The sequence below is a fragment of the Ursus americanus genome, chromosome 17, assembly GCF_024610735.1.
Source record: "Ursus americanus isolate L20-20 chromosome 17, mUrsAme1.1.p, whole genome shotgun sequence".
Taxonomy (NCBI): Eukaryota; Metazoa; Chordata; class Mammalia; order Carnivora; family Ursidae; genus Ursus; species Ursus americanus.
Window position 1 is genome coordinate 51,312,810 of NC_142143.1, and position 22,828 is coordinate 51,335,637.

Below are 22,828 nucleotides of genomic sequence, written 5' to 3' on the forward strand. Positions count from 1 at the left end.
ATGGTTTTAGTATCATTTATAAACAAATATTTAAAATTTTATTTTTGATTTCTAGTCCACATAAAAGAAGTTCTTTGGGTTCTGTCACAAATAAATAAATCTTTAAAAAAATGATTTTTAAGAACGTAAAGGGGTACGAAGATCAAGACATCTGAAAACTTCAGGTTTAGGAAGTAGCATCTGCAAGACTGCTAATCAACTAGATGAAAAAAGAATGAGGCTGAAGGAGGAACTCAAGATGGCTCTGAGTTGGTACCTAAAATAGGGTATACAGGATATGGATATATATATTAGGTTGAAGGAATGGGAGAAGGTAAGGTAAAAAAGATTTTAGCTGAATCTTACATGGAAAATCCTACATGACATTTAGAAAAAATCTGGAATTCAGAAGAGAGTTTTTGGCTAGAAAAACAGAATGGCTTATTTCTGTCAGTTTGACTGAGGAACAGAATTAGCATACAGTCCATCCACTGTGAACCTCTTATGGTATGAAAGGAGAGGTCATAAGATGGAAATTTGTGAAATACCAATGCATTTAAGTTGTGAGCAAAGCTGTTGCATACAGTCCGTGAAGCTGTACGCTGCATAGTATAAGGAGGGCCTTTCACATAGATTACAACGTGGAAGATGCCCAAGAGCTGTGCAGCACACAACCCGCACAAGCAAACATGGCACTGCTAGAGAGGAGGAGCACCAGCCAGCCAGAGAATCGGTCAGAGAAGTGCAAACAGTTCTTGAATCATGGATTCGAATTAAGAGAAGCTCTTTAGGAGATGTTAACAAGAAGTATTAAAGAAAGATCAAAAGAACTAGGATTAAAAAAAGGTCAAATAAGGACTCTGTTAAATCCTGACTGCGTGGTAAGGAATAGTAAGTATGGCCCTTTTAAAGTTGGCTGTCAAAGGAAAAAAAAAACCCTAAAGAATGGTATTTGGAGGAAGTTTATGGTTTTTTGTTTTTGTTTTTAAAGACAGGACAGATTTATATTTATAGGCTAAGGGGAAGATGACATTGGAAAAGAAAGAAAAAGAATGAACTACTGTTAAGTGAGTGTCTACTATATGTGTGGCAGTATGGTAGGAGTTATATATATATATATATATATATATATATATATATATATATATATATATATATATATATATATATAGGAGGGAGGAGATAATGAAAGAAAAAGCAAGTTTTAGGGAGCACTGAGATAAGTAACACTGGTAGAGAGACTGTCCTTTATACCATAATGATCCGAAAGAGAAGGATGGATATGGTCCACAGGTAAAGCAGAAGTATATTAACACCTTTTAAATGCTGTTACAGACATTATGAATGAATGTTAACAGACCACTTATCTATTCTGATTCCAACTTCTGACCTAGATTACACACAGCCCAATCTAGCTAACTTTTGTGGAGTTAATTTAGGGGTTGACTTGTCAGTCTGTGGATTATAACCGGAGCCCTTTAGCTTTATTTCTTTGATGTAATTTGGAAATTACACTGTTCCTCAGCAACTCTGCTCTAGTGGCTTTTTAAGGAGAGGGGAGAAAAAAATTACTTAGGATATTCCAGATAGACTAGATACTAAGCCAGGTATCAGATGTTAAACTGATTTTGGCTAGTTTGGGCTAGGTATAAGGTAGGGATCCAGCTCTTAAATAAGACAGAATATCAATGTAGCTGATATTATTTCATGAAAACAGAAAATCAAACCATGCCAGAAAAATGCAATATTTGAATTGCGCTATTTCCAATGTTTCAGTTAAAAGCACACAATTCAAGGCTGTAAGTTGAACTTGGTACTTCGACAGAAAAATCTAACTGAATATTCTTCATAATTTTTTTTAAAAGATTTTATTTATTTATTTGACAGAGAGAGAGAGACAGCCAGCGAGAGAGGGAACACAGCAGGGGGAGTGGGAGAGGAAGAAGCAGGTTTCCCAGCAGAAAAGCCCGAAGTGGGGCTTGATCCCAGGACTCCAGGATCATGCCCTGAGCCGAAGAGACGCTTTATGACTGAGCCACCCAGGCGCCCCGAATATTCTTGATAAATTAACTGAATAATTAACTTACATGAAAACCTAATACTGTATTGAGCAACCAAAATACAGAGATGTTAAGTCTGAATGCTGACACAGCAAAACAATTAAAGAGCTGTATAAGTATTTTAAATGACATAAAACCACCCTATGTTGTAAGATCTAACATTATAAAACAAGAATTATCTTAAGAAAAATGAGGCCAACCTTAAACCTACCCATTTCTAACACATAAATTCTTAGAGAAAAAGAAAATTTAAATCTCTTTAAAAATTAAACACTTTTACTGTTGTTAGATTACAGATTAGTTCAGTTCAACAAGCATTTGCTGTGTGCCTCTTCTATGCCGGGCAGTATGTTAGGTTAAATTTTAAAGATAAAGTAAAGAGAGTTTAAGAGAATTTATATATAAATTGCTTATCGTAATTCTATTTTTGTTCCTTATTTTTACTGTTATCAATGGTATTTATAACATAAAACATTCCACTTAAAAAAAATAAAATTAGTTACTTTGCTTCAGCCATTATGAATCCCAGTACCAAAACTGCAACCCATTTTCATTTTCAACTTATTACAGAAATTTCCAAACGTACATAAGTCCTCATGTACCCAGTACCAGACACTGGGCTTCAAAAATTATTAACATCCTGCTACTTTTGTTTTATCTTTGTCCCCTCGACCTCCCTCCTCCCATGTTTTTGCTGGACTATTTTAAAGCAAATCCCAGACATTTATAATTTCACGTGTGTGTGTGTGTGTGTGTGTGTGTGTGTGTGTGTGTGTGTGTGTATAATGGAATATTACCCAGCCATAGAAAAAGAATGAAATCTTGTCATTTGCAAAGATGTGGATGGAGCTAGAGGGTATTATGCTAAGTGAAATAAAGTCAGTCAGAGAAAGACAAATACCATATGATTTCACTCATATGTGGAATTTAAGAAACATAACATGTACACAGGGGGGGAAAAGGCAAACCATAAAACAGACAAGTACAGAGAACAAACTGTTGCTGGAGGGAAGATGGGTGGCTGGATGGGCTAAATGGGTGATGGGTATTAAGCAGGGCACTTGTGATGAGCACTGGGTGTTATATGTAAGCAATTTATCTCTGAATTCTACTCCTGAAACTAGTATTATACTTTATGATAACTAACTGGAATTTAAATAAAAACCTGAAATAAACAAAAAATTACAGTATATATCCCTAACAGGTAAGAGATCTTTTTTGATACCACTGTCAGTCCCAAATGAATACTCTGTCCATGTTCACTTTTTTCCCCAATTGTCTCAAAAGTATCTTTTCTTCCCAGTCGGTTGATTTGAATCAGGACCCAAAACAAGCCCATACATTTGCAGATCAATTTTGATAACTTCAAAAGCCCTTACTTGCTCCTGCCAGCTAACTTCTCTGGTTTCACCTTACTGTGACTAAGTTTATTTTACATTTGAGTGATTTCTGTATCCACTCATATAGTTAACCTTGACTCATGTGTATTACTGCAAATTGCTCAAATCCTTTTTGGATCAAACCAGGGAACAAAAAGAAGAAAAAAAGGAAAATATCCAATAATTATTTGTGAGTACGTGGCCATATCAAGCATCTATATAAGAACAGTAAACTTAAGTTATATTCATTTATGCATGACATAAACTGTCTAAATTTCCTAACTTCAATTAAATCTGGATATGGCTTTTAAATATCAATTCTAACACTAGTTATTGAACTCTACTGTGACCATGCTCTGTTTGGCAAAACTTAGAGACATGGTACAGGTACTAGATTATATATTATCTTCCCACAACAGAAAGTTGGTACAGTGTTTAGACGAAGGAAAGATTTATTTAATCCATGTGCATTTTCAGCATTTCAAAGGAGAGTATATATAAACTCAGGATCTTAATGAGTATTAAAATGAGAAACCCCAAAGTAGAGTCATGCGGAGTGTGTTTATGTGCAGGCACAAGCATTTCCAAAAAGGATTTGGAGTTTGGATAGGTAACCTAACCAGAAAAAAAGCAGTTTATTTGGTAAATAGCACAAAGGAACTTCCTTTTAACATTATTATGATACCTATCTTTGGGTGACAAATACCTAGGAAAGAACATATATAATCAAATAACAAAAAAATTTATATGTAAAGCAGTTTCTTTTCCTCTCTAGGAATCCTGCCTTTCCAACCAAGTACCCTCTCTTTCTTCTTTCAGTACCTTTCATGATGAGTGATCTATACCAGTTGTTCCATTTCTGATTATTCAATTCCTCTTTTCCTATAATCTATTTCTCATTCCCAATACGAATTTTCCACTTGTCAAATATATGGAATCTCTTCTGTTCTCCCACCAGTCTCTGCATCATTTAGCAATGCTGACCATTATCTTTCTTCTAAAAGCTTTTCCCTTGGCCTCTACGACATAATGGGTTCCAAGTTTTCCTGAATGTTCAGGATTATTCTTTCTCCTTGATCTTTTTGTTTTATGTCATTACTCAGGGACACTCTTTAAAATTCAGTATATAATTCTTTACATTTTTGATTAGATAATTCACATATGCTTACATTTCTCACTTCTAGGAAGATAACTCCACATCTGCAGTTACTACTCTCCAAACTTTGGTTCCCTATCTTTAATTGCATCCTAGGCAGTTTTGTTTGGCTGTTCCATTAACTTAATTTAGAGTCTCAGAGAAAGTCATTCTACATCTTTTTCTTAAGAAGAAAAATAATAAGAACAAGATAAAGTGATATAAACTATGAAAGAAAATTTATAAAGATTCAAGATGTCTTTAAAAATACAACAAATTATAGATTTTGGAATATTACCCTAGATTTATGGTTCATAAAATTGCATTTTAAATTGAACACATGTTATTAGTTTAAAATATGTGAATATAAATGAATGACAAGGAATTAAAAGCTGGTTTATGAGCCATTCTCTCAACTCCCATAAACTCAAATCACTCAATCCTGGACTTTATGTTTGAACAAGATTAAAACTGGTAACAAATCTGTACACTTTCATAGAAACTTTGAGAGTGCATTTTCTGTGAACTATGATAAATATAGCTTGTTTAGTACCAAAAAACTGCAATAACCAAATCTACTGTTTCAAATAAGCAGAGACTATCATGCTTGTAAATACTTAAAAAGTCTCAGTACAATTCGTTAAAATGAAACCAATACTTTACTTAGGAAGAGTTTCCTAGTATGTATCTTAGTAATTTTCAATCAAATAAGTCTATGCACCATTTCGGGATCCATTTATACAGTTAATCTTCTAATTATATATGCAAATTGGGCTTAATCATGCTCTAAAAAATTCTAAAGAAGTATACATTAAATTTTTCTGAATGTATTTAAGCAAATAAAGTATTGAAGCAGATGTTGTAAAAAACAAAAACAGAATACTGCAGAGTCACCTAGATGTTTCTATTATTTATCTTGAGCAAAAAGTAGTATGCAGAAATTTAATTATAAAGTGTTCCCCCTCGCCAAGCAGAGCACTCAGGGACAGAGTGCTGTAAAAAAACTAATACGGCACCAGATTAAGTTTATACTTAGTGTTTCAGTCACCAATTTGGAATTTTGTTAATCGGAACAACACAGATGGCAGAGAGACAATATATGAGTAAGAACTACTAGCTTAGTTTTCCATTTGATTATTTTTGGCCTCTCATGCCTTATGCGGTTGATTTTGGATTCTTCTCTGGATGTTTTCTAGCCCATGAAAACTGCCTTTTCACAATCATCAATGACCCTTAACTTTTATTCACCAGATACTTAATCACATGTCTTCTGTCAATATTTTTGAACAATTAATGGAAATGTCTGAATTAAATCCACTTCTTGTGCTACTCTCACAAGAGAAATTTCGATTTTTTTCTGTAATATTAATAATCTCAAAGCCATTCTTTGAAATAACTATACCTAAATAAAACCATACAGAAAAAAATTAATTGTACAACTTAGTCAAAATTCAATAGAGTTGTGTCTCAGAAGCTACAGTTAAGGAATAAAATGTTAACATTAAACAAACTCTGGAAAGTAAGGGGTATAATCTATTGATTAGGTTTCTCCTCTCTTTAGGAACCTCTATGCTTTTACAATTTTACTACTTTAAAATAACTTTTTAGAAATACAAGATTTAACTAGCCATATATCTCCCACTGAATAATTATACTATGTACCTGATGCCAACATCTTTGGAAAATAAATGGTCAAATTTAACAGAACAGAAAACCTTGGGTTAAAACTTTTCTAAGGTATTACTGCAAAACACTATGTTTTTGAGAGGCTGTAAGAAATCAGAAAAACTAGATTAGAAATGCAAGTTCTGAAAAAACTAAGCACTTGAGTATTTTAAAAATATAACATGAATATAAACATGTAAATTTCAAATCATATGTTGGTATCTAGCAGAAAAATACAGACAGGAAACTCTTGAGTATTTTTAGGTAGTTTTAGATCTATAAGATAGATTTTGGGTTGTTTCAGGATATATGCATTTTTATAACTATAGGACTACATGTTTTAAGCAAAATTTTATTTTACCCTTAATATTTTTTAATATTTAGCATTTCTTCTCAATCAAGCAGCACAAAAAATTTAGTTTTAGCTGAGGATATATGGTGTCAATTCTGATAAAACTGGGCCCAGGACATTCCTCTGTTTCAGGAAACATATTCCTACTATACTGATATTTTCTTGTTCATAAGCAGCACCTAAAATGCAGATTCCTGGGCCCAACACAAAGATTTATCTTTATTTTCTGTTCATTCTATGGCGGCAAACACAGTAAATATTAAGAAACATTACCTACAAAATTTCTCAAAATGTGATCCTAAGACCAAAAGCATTAGAATCACCTGTGAACTTCCTAGAACAGTTTATTCAGGAGTTCTACTCCACCCAGCGCTACCAGATCAGAAATTCTGGTGATAGGGCCTAGGAAACCATTTTTAACAAACTCAACAGGTGATTCTTCCTTCTATCACCGTATTACAACTTGTAATATTTTCCCCTCAACTTTTGATACTCTGTGTAGGAACTGGTTATGTAGTAAGCAACATGAGCACTGGACAAATCCCAGGTTAGTGATGTTTATTAGAACTAGCATCTTCATACCATGTTGAGGACCAGAGATTGTATCCTGACAGATAAAATAGCAATTTTGAGTTTATAAAACAGAATGTTCTATATATTAATATTTTGAAATTTCTTTCTTGAGGGCCTAAGGTTACAAGCCCTCTGCTGGAGTTGAATTTGTCTAAGTTACAAGTGCTTATAAGGTGACTTCAATAAATACACAGAACACCACTTTTTTAAGCTGGCATTCAACCAGAAAAAATAATGTGCATCCTTACTTTACTTATAAACATATAAATAAAAGAAGTGATAATTCTTTAAACCTTTTTTTCTAATCTGTACTATTTTCCTCTACTATAAGTGCTTTCTTTATGTTCTTAAATATATTTCGTGTAATGTGTTTTTAAATTTACATAAATAGTACTGAATTAAAATCTCATTTTGTTTTTTCTTTTCTCTCAACTGTATATTTTAACCTTATCCAGTTTTAAACATCTCACCATTGTTACTTCTACCTGCTGCACTGGTATCCTACAGCATACCACCATTCATTTTTCTCTCTTTCCCTTTTTCTTGGGGGAGGGGGGAGCAGAGAGAGAGGAGGAGAGAATCTGAGAGCCCCACGTTGGGCTCAATCTCACTGCCCTGAGATCAGGACCTGAGCCAAAACCAAAGTTGGACTTTTAACGGACTGAGTCACTCACATGTCCCTCTTTCCTTTATTTTTTATAAGATTTCTGCTTTGTTTCTATTAACGTATAGCACTTCTTTCTACATTATAGGTATTATTCTTAGGTAGGTTTTAGATATTAAAAAGCTGACATTTGACCGTTTATTTCATGTATGGTTCCTATAACAGACATACTTAATTTTGATGTAATCAAACCCACTAATTTTCACATTATGTTCTCTGATCCCTAAAATACATATATTCTCTGAAATTTCTTATGAGCTTTAAAGTTTTTATGTTTCTTTTATTTTTTTCTTTCGTCTTTTTTTTTTTTATCTACTTATTTTAGAGAGAAAGCGTGCATGTGGGTGCACATGAGTGAGGGGAGAGGCAGAGGGAGAGAATCCTCAAGCAGACTCCGCAGATGCCCTGCTGAGTGAGCAGCCCAATTCAGGGCTCATCCTCCAAGATCATGACCTGAGCTGAAACTAAGAGGTGGACCCCCAACAGAATGAGCCACCCAGGCACCCAAAATTTTACATTTTTTATTTGAGTGTGTCGTGTATAAGGTAGTGATCCTGTTTTTTTTCTACAAATAGCTAGTTCTCCTAATAAAATCTAAGCACCTATCTGCTTTAAACAACCTGTTTCTCACTGCCTAGTGGTGCCACTTAATCAAGTTCTCATATATACATGTGGTGTTTTGTTTTGAGCTCATTAAATTATCCCAGTGTATTTGTCTTTCTTTTGCTAGCACCATACTGTTTTCATTATTACAGCTTTGTAGGAATCCTCACTATCTAATAGGTCCAGTGCTTCCTTCCTCTTCTTTGTTAAAAGTGACGTAGCTAATCCTGGACCTTTATTGGTAAATGTTAATTTTAGAATGAGTTTGTGAAGTTTCTCAAAAAAAAAAAAAAAAGGATAGAATTTTTAATAGGAGACAGTAACATGATAGATTTAGAGAAATAGGCATCACTAGGTTAAGGCATTTAGTACATGATAACCTTTTGTCTTTTAATAAAGTTAGTTATTTCCCATGAACGTTTTATGTATTCCTAATCAAGTTAATTTTTGTTATGCTATTTCCTAAGTGGGTTACTAATGGTATATAGCAGGGGTCAGGAATCTATGGCTCACAAGTTAATTCTAGTTTGCCACATTTTTTTGTAAATAGTTTTACTGGAACACAGCCATACCCATTTGGTGACATAATGTCATTGTTTGAAAGCAGCTATAGTGGTGGAGTTATAGTTGAGTCAGGTACCATATGGCCCTCAAGCTGAATATATTAGCTTTTTTTTTTTTAAAGAAAGGCTGCTGACCTCTGGGTATAAAAACATATTTTTTATAATTTTAAGATTTTATTTATTTGAGAGAGAGAGAGAGAGAGCGCACATGCATGAGTAGGGTGAGGGGCAGAGCACTCCCTACTGAGCAGGGGACTAGATATGGGGCTCGATCCCAGGACCCTGGGATCATGACCTGAGCCAAAGGCAGATGCTTAACCCACTGAGCCACTCAGATGCCCTTAATTTTTTATAAATTTAGTCTTAAGAGAATCTTGCTGAATTTTCTGTTTTAGTAGTCTGCAGATGGGTTTTGGGTTTTATGCAGATGACTGTATCATACGCGAGTAGTAAATTTTTTCTTTTTTTTTTTAACTCCCAATCCTATTTGGTTTGTGTTCAAAATTTCCCAATATAATGTTTGCTATAGACTTTGGGTATATAGACTTTATTGAGTTAGCTGAGAATTTCCTTTTATTCTTAGTTTTCAGAGAGTCTTTTCATACACTGATGCTAATTTCGAAAAAAAATTATTTTTGTATTCTAATAAACTATCATTGGGCAATTTATGACATTCTATTACATGGTATTAGGAACATTTTATAATAAGGAGAACTTAACTTTTCTGCTTTGAAATTTGGGTTTCCTATTACTCTGGGAGACTCAGTGAAGAATGGAATTCTTAAATACTTCAGCACATTTCTAGAAGTAGTTTCATTCACCAACATTTATTGCATGTGTATGATGTTAGGTATTATGTAAGAAACTGTGTTTTCTCTTACAGAAGCAAGTACTATAGTTGTTCAGGTAAATAAAAATGATATTGTGCTAGCAGAGAGTGAAGAAGATAAAAGAAAATATATAACGTTTTATCTTTCAAGTGAAAATCAATAATTTTAAATAGAAAAGATCTCTAAATCCTCGGAACTCAAGGTACTTCTCAAGGCACAAGCAACTTTGAAATTTCAAAAATTATTTAAAGCTTTAACAAGTACATAACAATCTAAAGATAAACTAGAAAAAAACAAGTCATTCTGATCTAGACTAAAAGTAAATATTCACAAAGAAAATATTTCTAACTTCTAAAACTTCATCAATCAAGAAATTTACGTGATTCTACCATGTGCTTTCATTATCTTCTTCCACTAAGTTCTACCCTTATATCTTACTACATGGAGTAATAATAAAATGTAATTAATACACTTAGGCACAGTCTCATAAAAAAATTTAAATGAAAAACTTCACCTAAGATAAAATGGATAGAGAACCACTCATTAAAGGTGCACTTTAGTTTTTTTGTTGTTGTTTTGTTTTTCAAGAAACATTTAATAACAAGGTAGATAACATATACTTATCTAACTTGGTACTTTTATAACATTGAAGCTAAAGCAAAACATCCTGTTCACTGGGTAAAAACAGCTTACTTAATATGTGTATGTTGCAGTACAATTTAAAATACTGTAATATAATTTCAGAACTTCAGAATTTGAGTGTCAGTGTTCTCTCTTTTTTTCATATGGGAAAAGAAAATGCTTTTGAAAATCATTTGAAGCTTGGACAAAAATTCCAGAGCTATTCTTAGGATCACTCTGTAGAGTCTTCATGATTCAGATGACACAAGGGAAGCTTCAATACAACCTTTTCGAGAAGACATTCCAGCTCTCATGATCTCATCAACCAGGAGAATGTTGATGGCAATCACAGTGCAGGACTGTGTAAAGTTATTCTTTACACAAGAGTTATCCCATATGCCTACATCAACTGCTACCATTCGCTCACCTGTGTTCAAGTCCACACCCACAAGTTGACCTGATTCTGAATGCTCTGCTTGAACTTTAGTTTTCCTGAAGGTCAAAACCACAGTTCTGAGCAAGAACCTTGGGAATAATGAGCAATGCATCAGCAAACGCTTGAACTCCAAGTTGGGCCCTGCCTTTTACACTGCGCTTATATTTAATCAAGCCTTCTGTTATTGCCACCTCCACTGCCCCAGCACCTAGAACTACACAACTATCATCAATAGCATTTTTAGCAGCCCTCAAACCATCCCTTATTGCGTCTTTGATTTGAGTGTGTGCTTATTTGCTCCTTTGACCAATAATACGATGGAATGAGGATTGTTCTATTTTTCAATAAAGGTGAGTATCTCTTCTCCCTATGTATACTCGCAGATAAGCCCTGCATGTCCAAAACAATCAGGATTTAGGCCATCAAAAGAATTTAGAGCTACTCCACCACAATCAAGAGTCAGCCTTTCCATATATCTCCCTTTAGCTCTCTGCAAGAGCATCTAAGGGGTCAATTCCCTTTCAAATGAATCCTTTATCTGAATCACACAGACTTTCTTTTCCAGTTCTTTTATTTTTTAACTCTATCTTCAATGAATTTTCTTTCAGCTTTTATAAGTTTCTCTCCTCCTTCTGAACTCTTGTAAAGAAAAGCCAGAATTCACTTGTTTTTTCATATTCTAATGACACACTGCACGTGAGGATGTATGCATCTTCTTTTTTTTTTTCATATCAGGATGTGCACCCCATGGTCCAAAGCGAGACTTCTGATTAAGCTTTTATCAGTTTCGGATTTATGTTTCATTTCCATGATCTCAAACATGAAGAGTTCAATAGGTTCAGCTTGTTTTTTAATGAACAAAATGGAGTCCACTACAGCCTCTGTTAAGACATCAGCAAATTCAGCATGTACTTTAGGAGGTAGAGATGTTCTGGCCACATTTATAAGTGTTTCCCTGTCCATTTCTTTGCTTACTTTGACTTGTTCCAAAAACTGGAGTGCCTTTTCCTTTGTAGCCTCAAGTCCTTCTGTTGTTATTCTGGAATGAAGACCTTCAGAAATGTAGAGATCCGCCTGTTTCAGTAGCTCTCCAGTGATTAAGACATTGGAAGTGGTACCATCACCAGTTATGTCATCCTGGGCTGTTGCCACTTTGGCTATTAAGGAGGCTGTTGGGTGTTGAATTTGCATTTCGTGAGGCAGCACATTGCCATCTTCAGTAAGTTTGATGTCTCTAGTACCAGAACAAACATCTTAGACCCCAAGTTGGTCCTCAGCATGTCCTGCAGCCCCTGGGCCACACTGATATTAACCGCCAGTGCCTCCTGGGCTTGGGCTACCTTGGCCTTGGCATTCAGGATCTTCATGGCTGCCACAGCTAACCAGAACAGGAAGAGGAGAAGACCTGGTGTGCAGAGCGCTCAAAGCCGGCTCAGTGTGGCCATCCATTTCAAAGATCATTTTTCTTTTATTTGTTAGGTTAGCAATTAATAAGAAATAACTTATTCAAGAATCATTATTTTAAGAGGCTTTCAAAATATAGGTTTACAATCCCTTATCAGAAAATCTGAAATTCCAAAAGCTCTGAAAATTTAAAAAAATTATTTTATAATTCACTCGAGGGCAACCTAGCCTAAACTGATATGAAACTATTAATAGTCCTTTATCCTACTTAGTGTGAATATTTGCTGAATATTAATGCGTTTTATTAAAAGAGTCCCCCTGGACTCTATATATATCTTAAAATAATAGGTGGCATATGCCCCATATTACTTTTCAAAGGTTTGAAAAGTCTGAAATTGAAATACAACTAGCACTAAGTGTTTTTGATAATGGAGTGTAGATCTGATCATTCTAAAACCATTAAAAATGTTTTCTCCCATTCTGTATGTTGTGTTTTCACTCTGCTTATTGTTTCCCTTACTGTGCATAAACTTTTTAGTTTGATATAGTCCCATGTGTCCATTATTGCTCTCGTTGCTTGTGCTTTGGTGTCATATTCAAGAAATCACTGCCTGGACAGGTATGATGATGCTTTCCCACTAAGATGTCTTCTAGGAGTTTTACAGATTCAGGTCTTACTTTTAAATCTTTGAACTATGTATTTGATAAGAGGTTAATATCTAAAATATATAAGGAACTCCCACAATTCAATGGCAAAAAAACCCAAATAACCAGATTAAAAAGTGGGCCTAAGACCCGAATAAACATTTCTCAAAAAGAAGGCACACAAATGGTCCACAGTTAATGGTCCACAGATGCTCAACATCAGTAATCACTGAGGAAATGCAAATCAATCCACAATGAGATATCACCTCATACCTGTTAGGCTGGCTATTATCAAAAGAACAAAAGATAACAAGTGCTCACAAGGATGTGCAGAAACTGGAACACTTGTACACTGTTGGTATAAATGTATAATGATGTAGCCGCTATGGGAAACAGTATGAAGGTTCCTAAATAAATTAAAAATAGGAGTACCATACAATCCAGAAATCTCACTTCTGGGTATATATCCAAAGGAAATGAAATCATCTCAAAGAGATTATCTACATGCCCATGTTCACTGCAGTACAATTTACAATAGCCAAGATAGGGAAACAAAAACAACCTAAATGTCCACTGATGGGTGAATGGATAAAGAAAATGTATATACATGCAACGAAATATTATCCGGACTTTTTTTTTTTTTTTTAAAGAAAGTAAGACTTTTTTTAAGGAAGGAGATCTTGCCATATGTGATAACATGGATGAACCTGGAGGATATTATATTAGATAAAATAAGCCAATCACAGAAAGACAAAAACTGCATGATTCCACTTATATGAAATATCTAAACTAGTCAAATACTCATAGAAACAGAGACTATAATGATGGCTGCCAGGGGTTAGGGGAAGGGAGAAATGGGAAACTACTGCACAATAGAAATAAGGTTTCAGTTATATAAATGGATAGATTCTATATATCTACTGTATAACAATGTGCCTACAGTTAACAATACTGTATGGTACACTTAAAAATTTGTTAAGGGGTAGATCTCAAGTTAAGTGTTCTTCCCATATTAAAAAAAAGTTAAAGGATTTCTAATTCTTTCACCCCTCATTTACCATCAAAAGCAATTCTTATACTCCTCTATCTCTACTTGTGCTTTTATATACTAAAACATTTAAATAAATAAAAATATTGCTTTCACATCAGATTCATTTTGCTATTCTTAAACAGATACTTTAAAAAAACACAAAAAGCTTGAAAAATATTAAACAAAATGTTTAATAGTGATTTGATGTATTAGACAATGCAACATAATATTTACAATATATGTACACTATACCTTATTCTAAAAGAGATTTGAATTGGAAGGCTTTTAAATTATAGCATATTAATTTAAATGCAAATTTAGATAACTTCTATACTGAGAATAAAATTTTAAAATAAAAGTAGGTACATATACTTGCAACATACAGTTAGGTATCTTCTATCATTCTGGATTTTGTTATCTGAAACCAAAGGCTTCAAAACATGCAATCAGCCATAAAAAGTGGGAGCACTTACTTAGGAGCAGAAGGACCCCTTGGCCATGTTCCATCTTCATTTTTCTGTTCTATCACTAACACCTGTAAATATGACACAATAGAAGAGTGTTTTTCCTTAACTCTGAAGTTGAAATAGCTTTAGAAGATTAGCTGGATATCAGAAAGAACGAGTTCTCAACATTTGCTACAACATGGACAGCACTGGAGGAGATAATGCTAAGTGAAATAAGTCAAGCAGAGAAAGACAACTATCATATGATTTCTCTCATCTATGGAACATAAGAACTAGGATGATCAGTAGGGGAAGAAAGGGATAAAGAAAGGGGGGGTAATCAGAAGGGGGAATGAAACATGAGAGACTATGGACTATGAGAAACAAACTGAGGACTTCAGAGGGGAGGGGGGTGGGGGAATGGGATAGACTGGTGATGGGTAGTAAGGAGGGCACGTATTGCACGGTGCACTGGGTGTTATACGCAAACTAATGAATCATCGAGCCTTACATCGGAAACCGGGGATGTACTGTATGGTGACTAACATAATATAATAAAAAATCATAAAAAAAAAAAAATAAAAAAAAATAAAGAATGTGAACCTGAAAAAAAAAAAAAAAAAAAAAAAAAGAAGATTAGCTGGATATACTAAGAAACTCAAGTAAATCTGGAATTATTTAAAGGACAGAGTAGACAAGGTGAAGAAGTATTTGCATTTTGATTTCAAAGCTGGGCAATATAAATAAGAATATAAATTCCTTGAGTTTAGGGAGTATGTTTTCTACTTCTTTTCTATTTGCAGGCTATACCATAGCACCATGCAAAAAACCCCAAATGCTCAATAAATGGTCACAGTTGTTAAAAATACTGATGTATAATCTGAGCTATTATTATGCAAATCTGAAAAACAGTGACACAGATAATTCCAAATTACAGTTTACACATAATTTATTCAGGGCTTTAAAAATTGCCTTTATTTACATTATCACTATGTAAAGTATAGAATCTTTTAATATATAAATGATAGAGCCACATTTGTGAGAATCAGATTCAGGTCCCTTATTGCAGCATGGTTAAGGCAGACAGCAACTCTAATAAATGTAAAGTACAAGGCAAGGCAGAGCTATGCTTTATTCTAAAATACCAGAATCCTTCCTCTTATCTTCTTGTTTAAAAAAGTCTTTCTTCCAGTTTTTGCTATGGGTGAGTCTGTGCAAAGAAAAGAAACTAAGCAAAAATAACTAAATTAGCAAAAGAAATACATGATAATGTCAATCAGAAATTAATAATCAAATTTCCATGGGAGAACTATAACACAAAAACACACCTTGAAGTAAATTCAAGGGATTATAAATTTGAAAATATCCTGGATATTCACTTTCAACTCTTTTTCTTAAAGTTTCAATTTTGCAGAACCTATTCTACATACTCTTGGTAAAATACTTTTGTGCTGAATGTTTCAGGCCATGTATAAGCTGGCATTTGGATCCTAACCATGTAAAATATAAGCCTGTTTCAGAACACATATAACAAATGATAAAACTGATAAACAGAAAAATTCATGGAATGAGGTTGTTGAAAGAGTATGCTAATTAAAATATGAAAGTTATCAGATAGGGAGACAAACCATAAGAGACTCTTAATCATAGGAAACAAACTGAGGGTTGCTGGAGGGGAGGGGTGGGGAGTAGAGGATGGGGTAACTGGGTGATGGACATTGGGGAGGGTTATGTGTTGTACTGAGCACTGGGTATTATTATATAGGACTGATGAATCACAGACCCATACCCCTGAAACAAATAACACATTATATGTTAATTAATTGAATTAAAAAAAAAAAAGGAAAAACAAATTAGTATTTCCTACATTCAAAGAACATGTATGAAGTATACATAGCATATAAAGAATAAGAACACTGTGTACTTACTATCTTGATCCTTCCCTGTCATATTCCTCTCCCTATCACATATAATTCATCATTCTCCTCAATGTTCTGATATCATTCTGATACGATCATACATATATTTTTATAGCTTTATAAAATTCAATTTAGTAAGTGATTTTTAACTCCTGAAGAGTTTTCCATTACTGCAACTTATTAAGACATCTACATATGAACTACATATATACAGAGAAAACATGCCTTGAAGTACATTTAAAGCATTACAAATTTGAATATACATATAAACTTCATACTATGTATATATATGTGCATATATATAACTTCATAGTCATTTGGAAGACAAATCAGTTATAATATGAAAGACTTCAGTTACAAAAAATTTCAAAGTTATGTATTTAGTATCATTGTTTATGGTTTGCTTTTTAATGGAAGGCCCTAAAACTGAAGAATCAAATAAATATAGAAAGTTGAACCATTACATTTAAATTCCTAATAGTATGTGTAGTTAAAATTTCATGTTTTTTACAATCACAGACATTAATGTTGAAGGCCATCAGAAATGTTAATATTCACTCCTTTATTCAAATATCTTATTTTCTGAATAAAGTTGTGCTCATGGTTAAAACTTTCAAGATGAGAATCTTTAGAAAAAAGTTTAATTAAATTAAATGAGTACACACACACACTCTCTCTCTCTCTCTTTTACAGGAAGGAAAAGATATCCACCACCATTTTGGGAGAGAAACTCTTCAATAATGTATCTTTGTTCTACTTTCTGATGTTTCATTTTACTTTCGATTTCAGTAAAAATTTTAAAGTCCAGGACAGGGGTACCTGGGTGGCTCAGTTGGTTAAGCATCTGACTCTTGAATGCAGCTCAGGTCATGATATCAGGGTTGTGAGAGTGCGCCCTGAGTAGGGCTTTGAGCTTAGTGGGGAGTCTACTGGAGATTCTCTCTCTCTCTTCTTCTACCCCTCCCCCTGCTTGCTCTTGCTCTCTCTAAAATAAATAAATAAATCTTAAAAAAAAAAAAAAAGAAGTCCAGAATAATGTTTAGTTCATTTATCATCACTCAGAATATAAATGTTGCAAAATCTGGTAAATTTGAAGCATGTTCTTTGAAATATTCTTACTTCAAAAAATCAAACATTCGTAAGGATATTTAACCTTCTCCTTATTAAAATAATTTACTGTCACCTGCAATCTGATAAATGCATTCCTATCAAGAACATCAAATTACTTAAATTCTCTAAGCCTCAGTTTTCTAATGTACATGATAGATAGAAAAAAACCATTACATAGAATAAAAACCAGGTCGATCACTGAAAAGTTTTAAAGAAATGATTCTATGTATTCCAAATTGTACTCCTGGAACCATTTCAAGACCTACAGATGGTAACTGAAGAGTGAAAGAGGGAATTGGCTGGCTAACAAGGTGGGGTGTTGACTAACCATAAGAGTTCTAAATTCCTTACTCCAGCTTTAATCAGGTTAACTCAAATTTTGATTATAATACATATTACTTTTTCTAAGATTCCATTTAAGACTATAATAGCTAAAATAAGTTTCAAAATCACTGTTTTTATAGCCTAATAGAATACATGACATATGGCTGGCATTTACTACAAATTAACTTCCTCAGTTGTTCTGGATTTTTTAACAACTTGTATCATAATACTGATGTCAATAATAATTTTTAAAAATATTTTATTTACTTATTTGAGAGAGAAAAAGAGAGAGCGAAAGAGAAAGAGACAGGAGAAGGGGCAGAGGGAGAAGGACAAGCAGACTCCCCACTGAGCAGGGAGCCAGATGCAGGGCTGGATATAAGGACCCTGAGATCATGACCTGAGCCAAAGTCAGACACTTAACTGAGTCACCCAGGCGCTCCTGTCAATAATTATTTTTAATAAAACAGAACAAAATAAAAATCTCCATATATTGGAGGACCAGGCTCTGTGTTAGGTACTAAAAAGAAAAGCAAAAATAAATAGACATGAAGTCCAACTAAAACAAGGAACTCGAAGTGTAGTGGAGAAGCTCAACATATAAATAAAGTACACAATGAATGACACAAAAGACATATACATAAATTACTATGAAGTTAAGGGAGTAATTTTTTCTCCAAAGTAGAAAACTCCTATACCTCAAATAGATATTGGGAAAAATAGATCAGGAAAGGTTGAAGAGATGATGTGACATTTGAGCTGGAATCTGAAGAATGAACAATCTGATCTGATTAGACTACATGATAGAATGGAATGATTAATTTGAATATTTTGATGTTTAAAGGACTTTTTGCTGGATGGATGCAGGCATTGGGAAGAAGGGTACAACAGGCAGATGGAATAACACAGATGAAAGCACAGGAGTTGGGAATAGCATACAGTACACTCAGGGAACTACAAGCAGTTCAGCTTGGCATTGTTAGAGTTTAAATCATGAGGCAAGGATAATCTAAAGATGCTGGAAGTCTAGCCAAAAGGTCAAACCTTGACTTGCATGCTGTGTTAAGGTTCCTGGACTTTATTCTACAACTGTTAGGGAACCAGAAAAGGTTTACAATAAGGAAACATCGAGGTTTACATTTTAGAAAGAGTGTTCTAACAGAAATATGGAAGACTGAGAATGGACATACAAAAGACTAGACGCAGAGGGACCTGTTAAGACATTATTAAAAGATAGGGCTGAGAATGGAATAGAGAGATTAATTCAAGAAATATTTAGAGGGTAGAATCAGTAGGACTTGCTGATTATGTCTGAATGTCTTCATTTCTTAACACATTCATTTCTTTGGATTGTATTATAAAAAAAGACCAAATTGGGGGTTGATACCTTACCAGGGGCTGGCAAACCAGAGCTCACTTAGCTCACTGACAGCTTTTATAAATGAAGCTTGTTGTTTACATATCCTCCATGACTACTTTTGTGTTATTACAATGGAAGAGTTATAGTTGTAACAGAGACCATATGGGCTACAGAGCCAAAAATATTTACTATTTGATTCTTTACAGAAAGTACGCTGACCCATCTTATTATATTAGCTGATTTATTGATGGAAAACAATTTCTTTTTAAAAAGTAGGTTATTCTCAAGCTCAAGGAGGGAAGCTGAAGTTATTGCTAATGATCAGCAGGAACAGGGAAGAAATGAGTTAGAAAGAGGAAGCCAGAGACAGCAGAACCCATTACAGATTGTCAAGATATTCATAAAGTTTGTGACTCCAAAAAGCTTCAAGTATAGTATGATTAAAATAAACAGTATTGCTAAACAATACCTGTCCTTGGTATAAACCAGCATCCTGAATGGTGCTGTCTGGTTTATTCAGTGGTTCAAATGTATTACTCATGTATTTGTTCCACAATCTGGTCTCCTTTTCATCTGGAATATTGAAGATTTTTCTTATTTCCTTTTCAATTGTATCTAGATTTAAGGAGGAAAGATATAAAAATATAATAAATATTTTTAAATATACCACATAGAGCTAAGTGCTCACCAGCATAAAAATCCCAATTTAAATTTAAAATACTGATATAATAGCAAGAATAGATGAACAAATATGTAGGACATATATGAAGAACAATAAAGACAACCCGGTGTGCCTTTTAGGGACAAAATGGTAATTATAACTCTGACAGATAATTACTTGGGGAAACTAAGATCTCGCAAGAGAGGAGTTCAATCACATAACACTACAGTATAATTTATACTATACAGGATGACCTTTAACTTTTTACACACTATAAATTCAATATATTTTCTGATGATATGTTGGATTTAGAAAAAGTATGAGTCAAAGATACTATAGATAGAAAATATTTTTAACTGTAATATAACCAATTTTAGGATAATTTATATTAAATTGAATATTATTTACAGTTTGAATAGTTAACTAAAGTTAAATAGAATATATGGACACAAAGGAAAGTGCCTTCTCTGGAGGAATGTCTGTATCGGTAAAAATTTGTTTTCACATAAAACCATATATTTTCCTTATTTCTAAATCATTTATCTGAGTGGAAAAAAGTCTTTTTTAAAACTGGAGCAGCTTAACTTGCCATAAAATAAGACACAGGAGTACCCACATATTTGAGAGTAGAGATGTATTTAAGTTTCAGTGTCACATAGTTAAAGGAATCTTTAAAATTTTTAAACATGAGAAAGAGATATTAGAAAATACTATTACATCTACTGAATTCTGGTCAATAACTTGCCTACCCTTAGACTCAAGAAAACAGTAAAATACCTAATGACATACAAAGAAACATAAAATACTTCTACATTTTAGAATACCTGGCTAATTTTGGAAAGAAATATTAAAATACTAAACCTAATAATACATGTTCTCTGAAGAAATCTTAATCATTAAATTTAGTCTAATGATACTGTTTATGCTCTACTTAGCAGCTGAAGTTCTTTAATAGTCACAGTCAATGAGATTTTGATCAAGGCATTAAATAAATAGGAAATCTTACAGTGTATCTGAAAACTTAAGAACAAATTAGCCAGAATATTTAAATAATTACATAAACTATACTAACAACAGTACTGCTTTTTATTTTGGTGATTTTTTTTGTTCTTTTTATTGAAGTGTAAATGTATGCAGAAAAATGCATAGGTCATCAGTATGTAATGATAAATTTCCAAAATGGACACACCCATATAACCAGCACACAGAACAAGAAACAGAACATTATGCAGGAAGGAGGCTAGAGGAAGAAGCTGAGGAAAGAAGGTCATTTTAGTCTTTCTATTAAAAATGAGTACTTTCTTCCTGATTGCATAAATAATTCCTGCTCATTGCAAAAATTCAGGAAATACAAATACAAATAAAATGTCTATAGAGAGAGCCACTGTTAACATTTTGGTATTTCTTCTTTCAGACACAAATCTATTAATATACACAGATATTTACATACCTAATACAATACATACAGACACATATGGGAATTTCCTCTTCATTGAGTTTTGTAAGCTACTCACATATTGGGGAAGAACATTACAGGCAGAAGAAAGGAGTGCAAACGGCCCTGAGGTGGGAATGTATCTGGCATGTTTTGGAACAGCATGGTGCATGAATGTGGCTGAAGTGAAATGAGCAAGGTGGAAATGAGACCTTTATAGAATCTTGTGAGCTATGAAAGTATTCTATTTTATGAGTAAGAAGAAAAGCAATTGAGTTTTGAGCAGAGAAGTGGCAGGACCTAGCCGACATTTTAAAAGTTCACTTTTGCTGCTAGTGAAAAACTGCAGGATATCAAGGGTAGGAGACTAGGCTACTGCAGCGATCAAAACTAAGGGAGAAGCAATGTTAAGTGGTCAGACTGAGAACAGATTTTGAAGAACTGCTTAGAAGATATGCTGCTAGATTACATGCAGGGTAGGAAACAAAAAATCTGAATGATACCAAGGTTTTTAGCCTGAGCAATTGAAAGAATACAAGTGGTGATTACTCAGATGGGGAAGAACGACAGGTAGCAGGTTTCTGGGGGGAAAGGACGGACTTTAGTTTCATACATATTATATCTTGAGATTCCTATCAGACAGAAATGAAGCTATGGAATGATTGAAACTGGAATTAAGGGAGAGTTCTGGGCAGGAGATATAAATTCAAAAGATATCAATACGCAGAAAGTTTAGGGCAAAGAAGGAAATCACCAAAGAAAAGAGGAAATTAAAGGACTAAGCATGGCAACACCCTGAGGTTTTGAGATCAGAAATATGAAGAGGATGTTTTCAGATTCTCTGAGAAGAGGCAGACAGAGAAAACTTGTGCCATGGAAGCCAGTAAAAAGAAGTTATTTCTACATGGAAAAGTGAATAAGTATGTTAATTTCTGCTGGCAGGTTAAGAAAATGGAAGACTGTAATTACCACTAGATTTATCAATGTGGAAGTAATTAGAGACCATCATAGAAGTAGTGCCAAGGGAGTGGTAGGTTTGAATATCTGATGTAGCAGGGTTGAGTGAGAATGCGAGCAGGGTAACAGTAGCCAGAAAGCAGGATGCTCAAACTGAGATCTGCCAGGAGCAGTTACAGATAATGACAGGCTAGGGTATAGCTAGGGAAGTGATGCCTGAAGTTGGATACAGATTAAGATCACTCGAGTTGAGAATGTCAAAGTATTGAGAGTGTGTAGATTTTTCCATAAATGAAGCTGACTCTATTAGGCAGTTAATGAAAAGCTCACGGACGTAGAAAAATATTAACTCATATAATAAAAATAAAATTGTTGTGACAAAATTTCTAGTAAGAGTACTTAATAAGAAAGTTAAAGTTCCATTAATAAATTTTATATAAACATAAAGCATTTTTCAGTAAGTTTTATAACAAAAATTATTTTTTCAGCATATCCTTAAAGAAAACATAAAAAACCAAATTTTATATTTATTTCTTATTGGAACATGTTCTACACCCAAATATGTCAATTTAAGGAGAAAAATACTCAAAGGCACGATATTTTGGCTCTGAATGAGGTAAAGTATTTAGATCCTGCCTATGGTAACTATATTATAAGCGAGTGTAGGTAGTATAAGA

At 33.7% G+C, this 22,828-nt stretch overlaps 1 protein-coding gene and 1 pseudogene across 4 annotated transcripts in view; both read right to left on the reverse strand.

Moving 5' to 3' along the window:
- Positions 1 to 22,828, reverse strand: part of USP15 (ubiquitin specific peptidase 15) — a 113,315-nt gene that overhangs the window by 48,653 nt on the left and 41,834 nt on the right. For 2 of the 4 annotated variants that reach the window (XM_087869004.1, XM_087869005.1), the window contains 3 exons: positions 19,568 to 19,713; positions 14,413 to 14,474; positions 10,852 to 10,949 (listed from right to left, as the gene is read on the reverse strand). In XM_087869004.1, coding sequence (XP_087725130.1) covers positions 10,852 to 10,949; positions 14,413 to 14,474; positions 19,568 to 19,713 — 306 coding nt within the window. The remainder of the gene's footprint in view (positions 1 to 10,851; positions 10,950 to 14,412; positions 14,475 to 19,567; positions 19,714 to 22,828) is intronic. The other 2 variants (XM_045789689.2, XM_045789688.2) reach the window with 1 other exon arrangement.
- On the reverse strand, positions 10,956 to 12,279 carry LOC148108687 (T-complex protein 1 subunit zeta pseudogene; annotated as a pseudogene).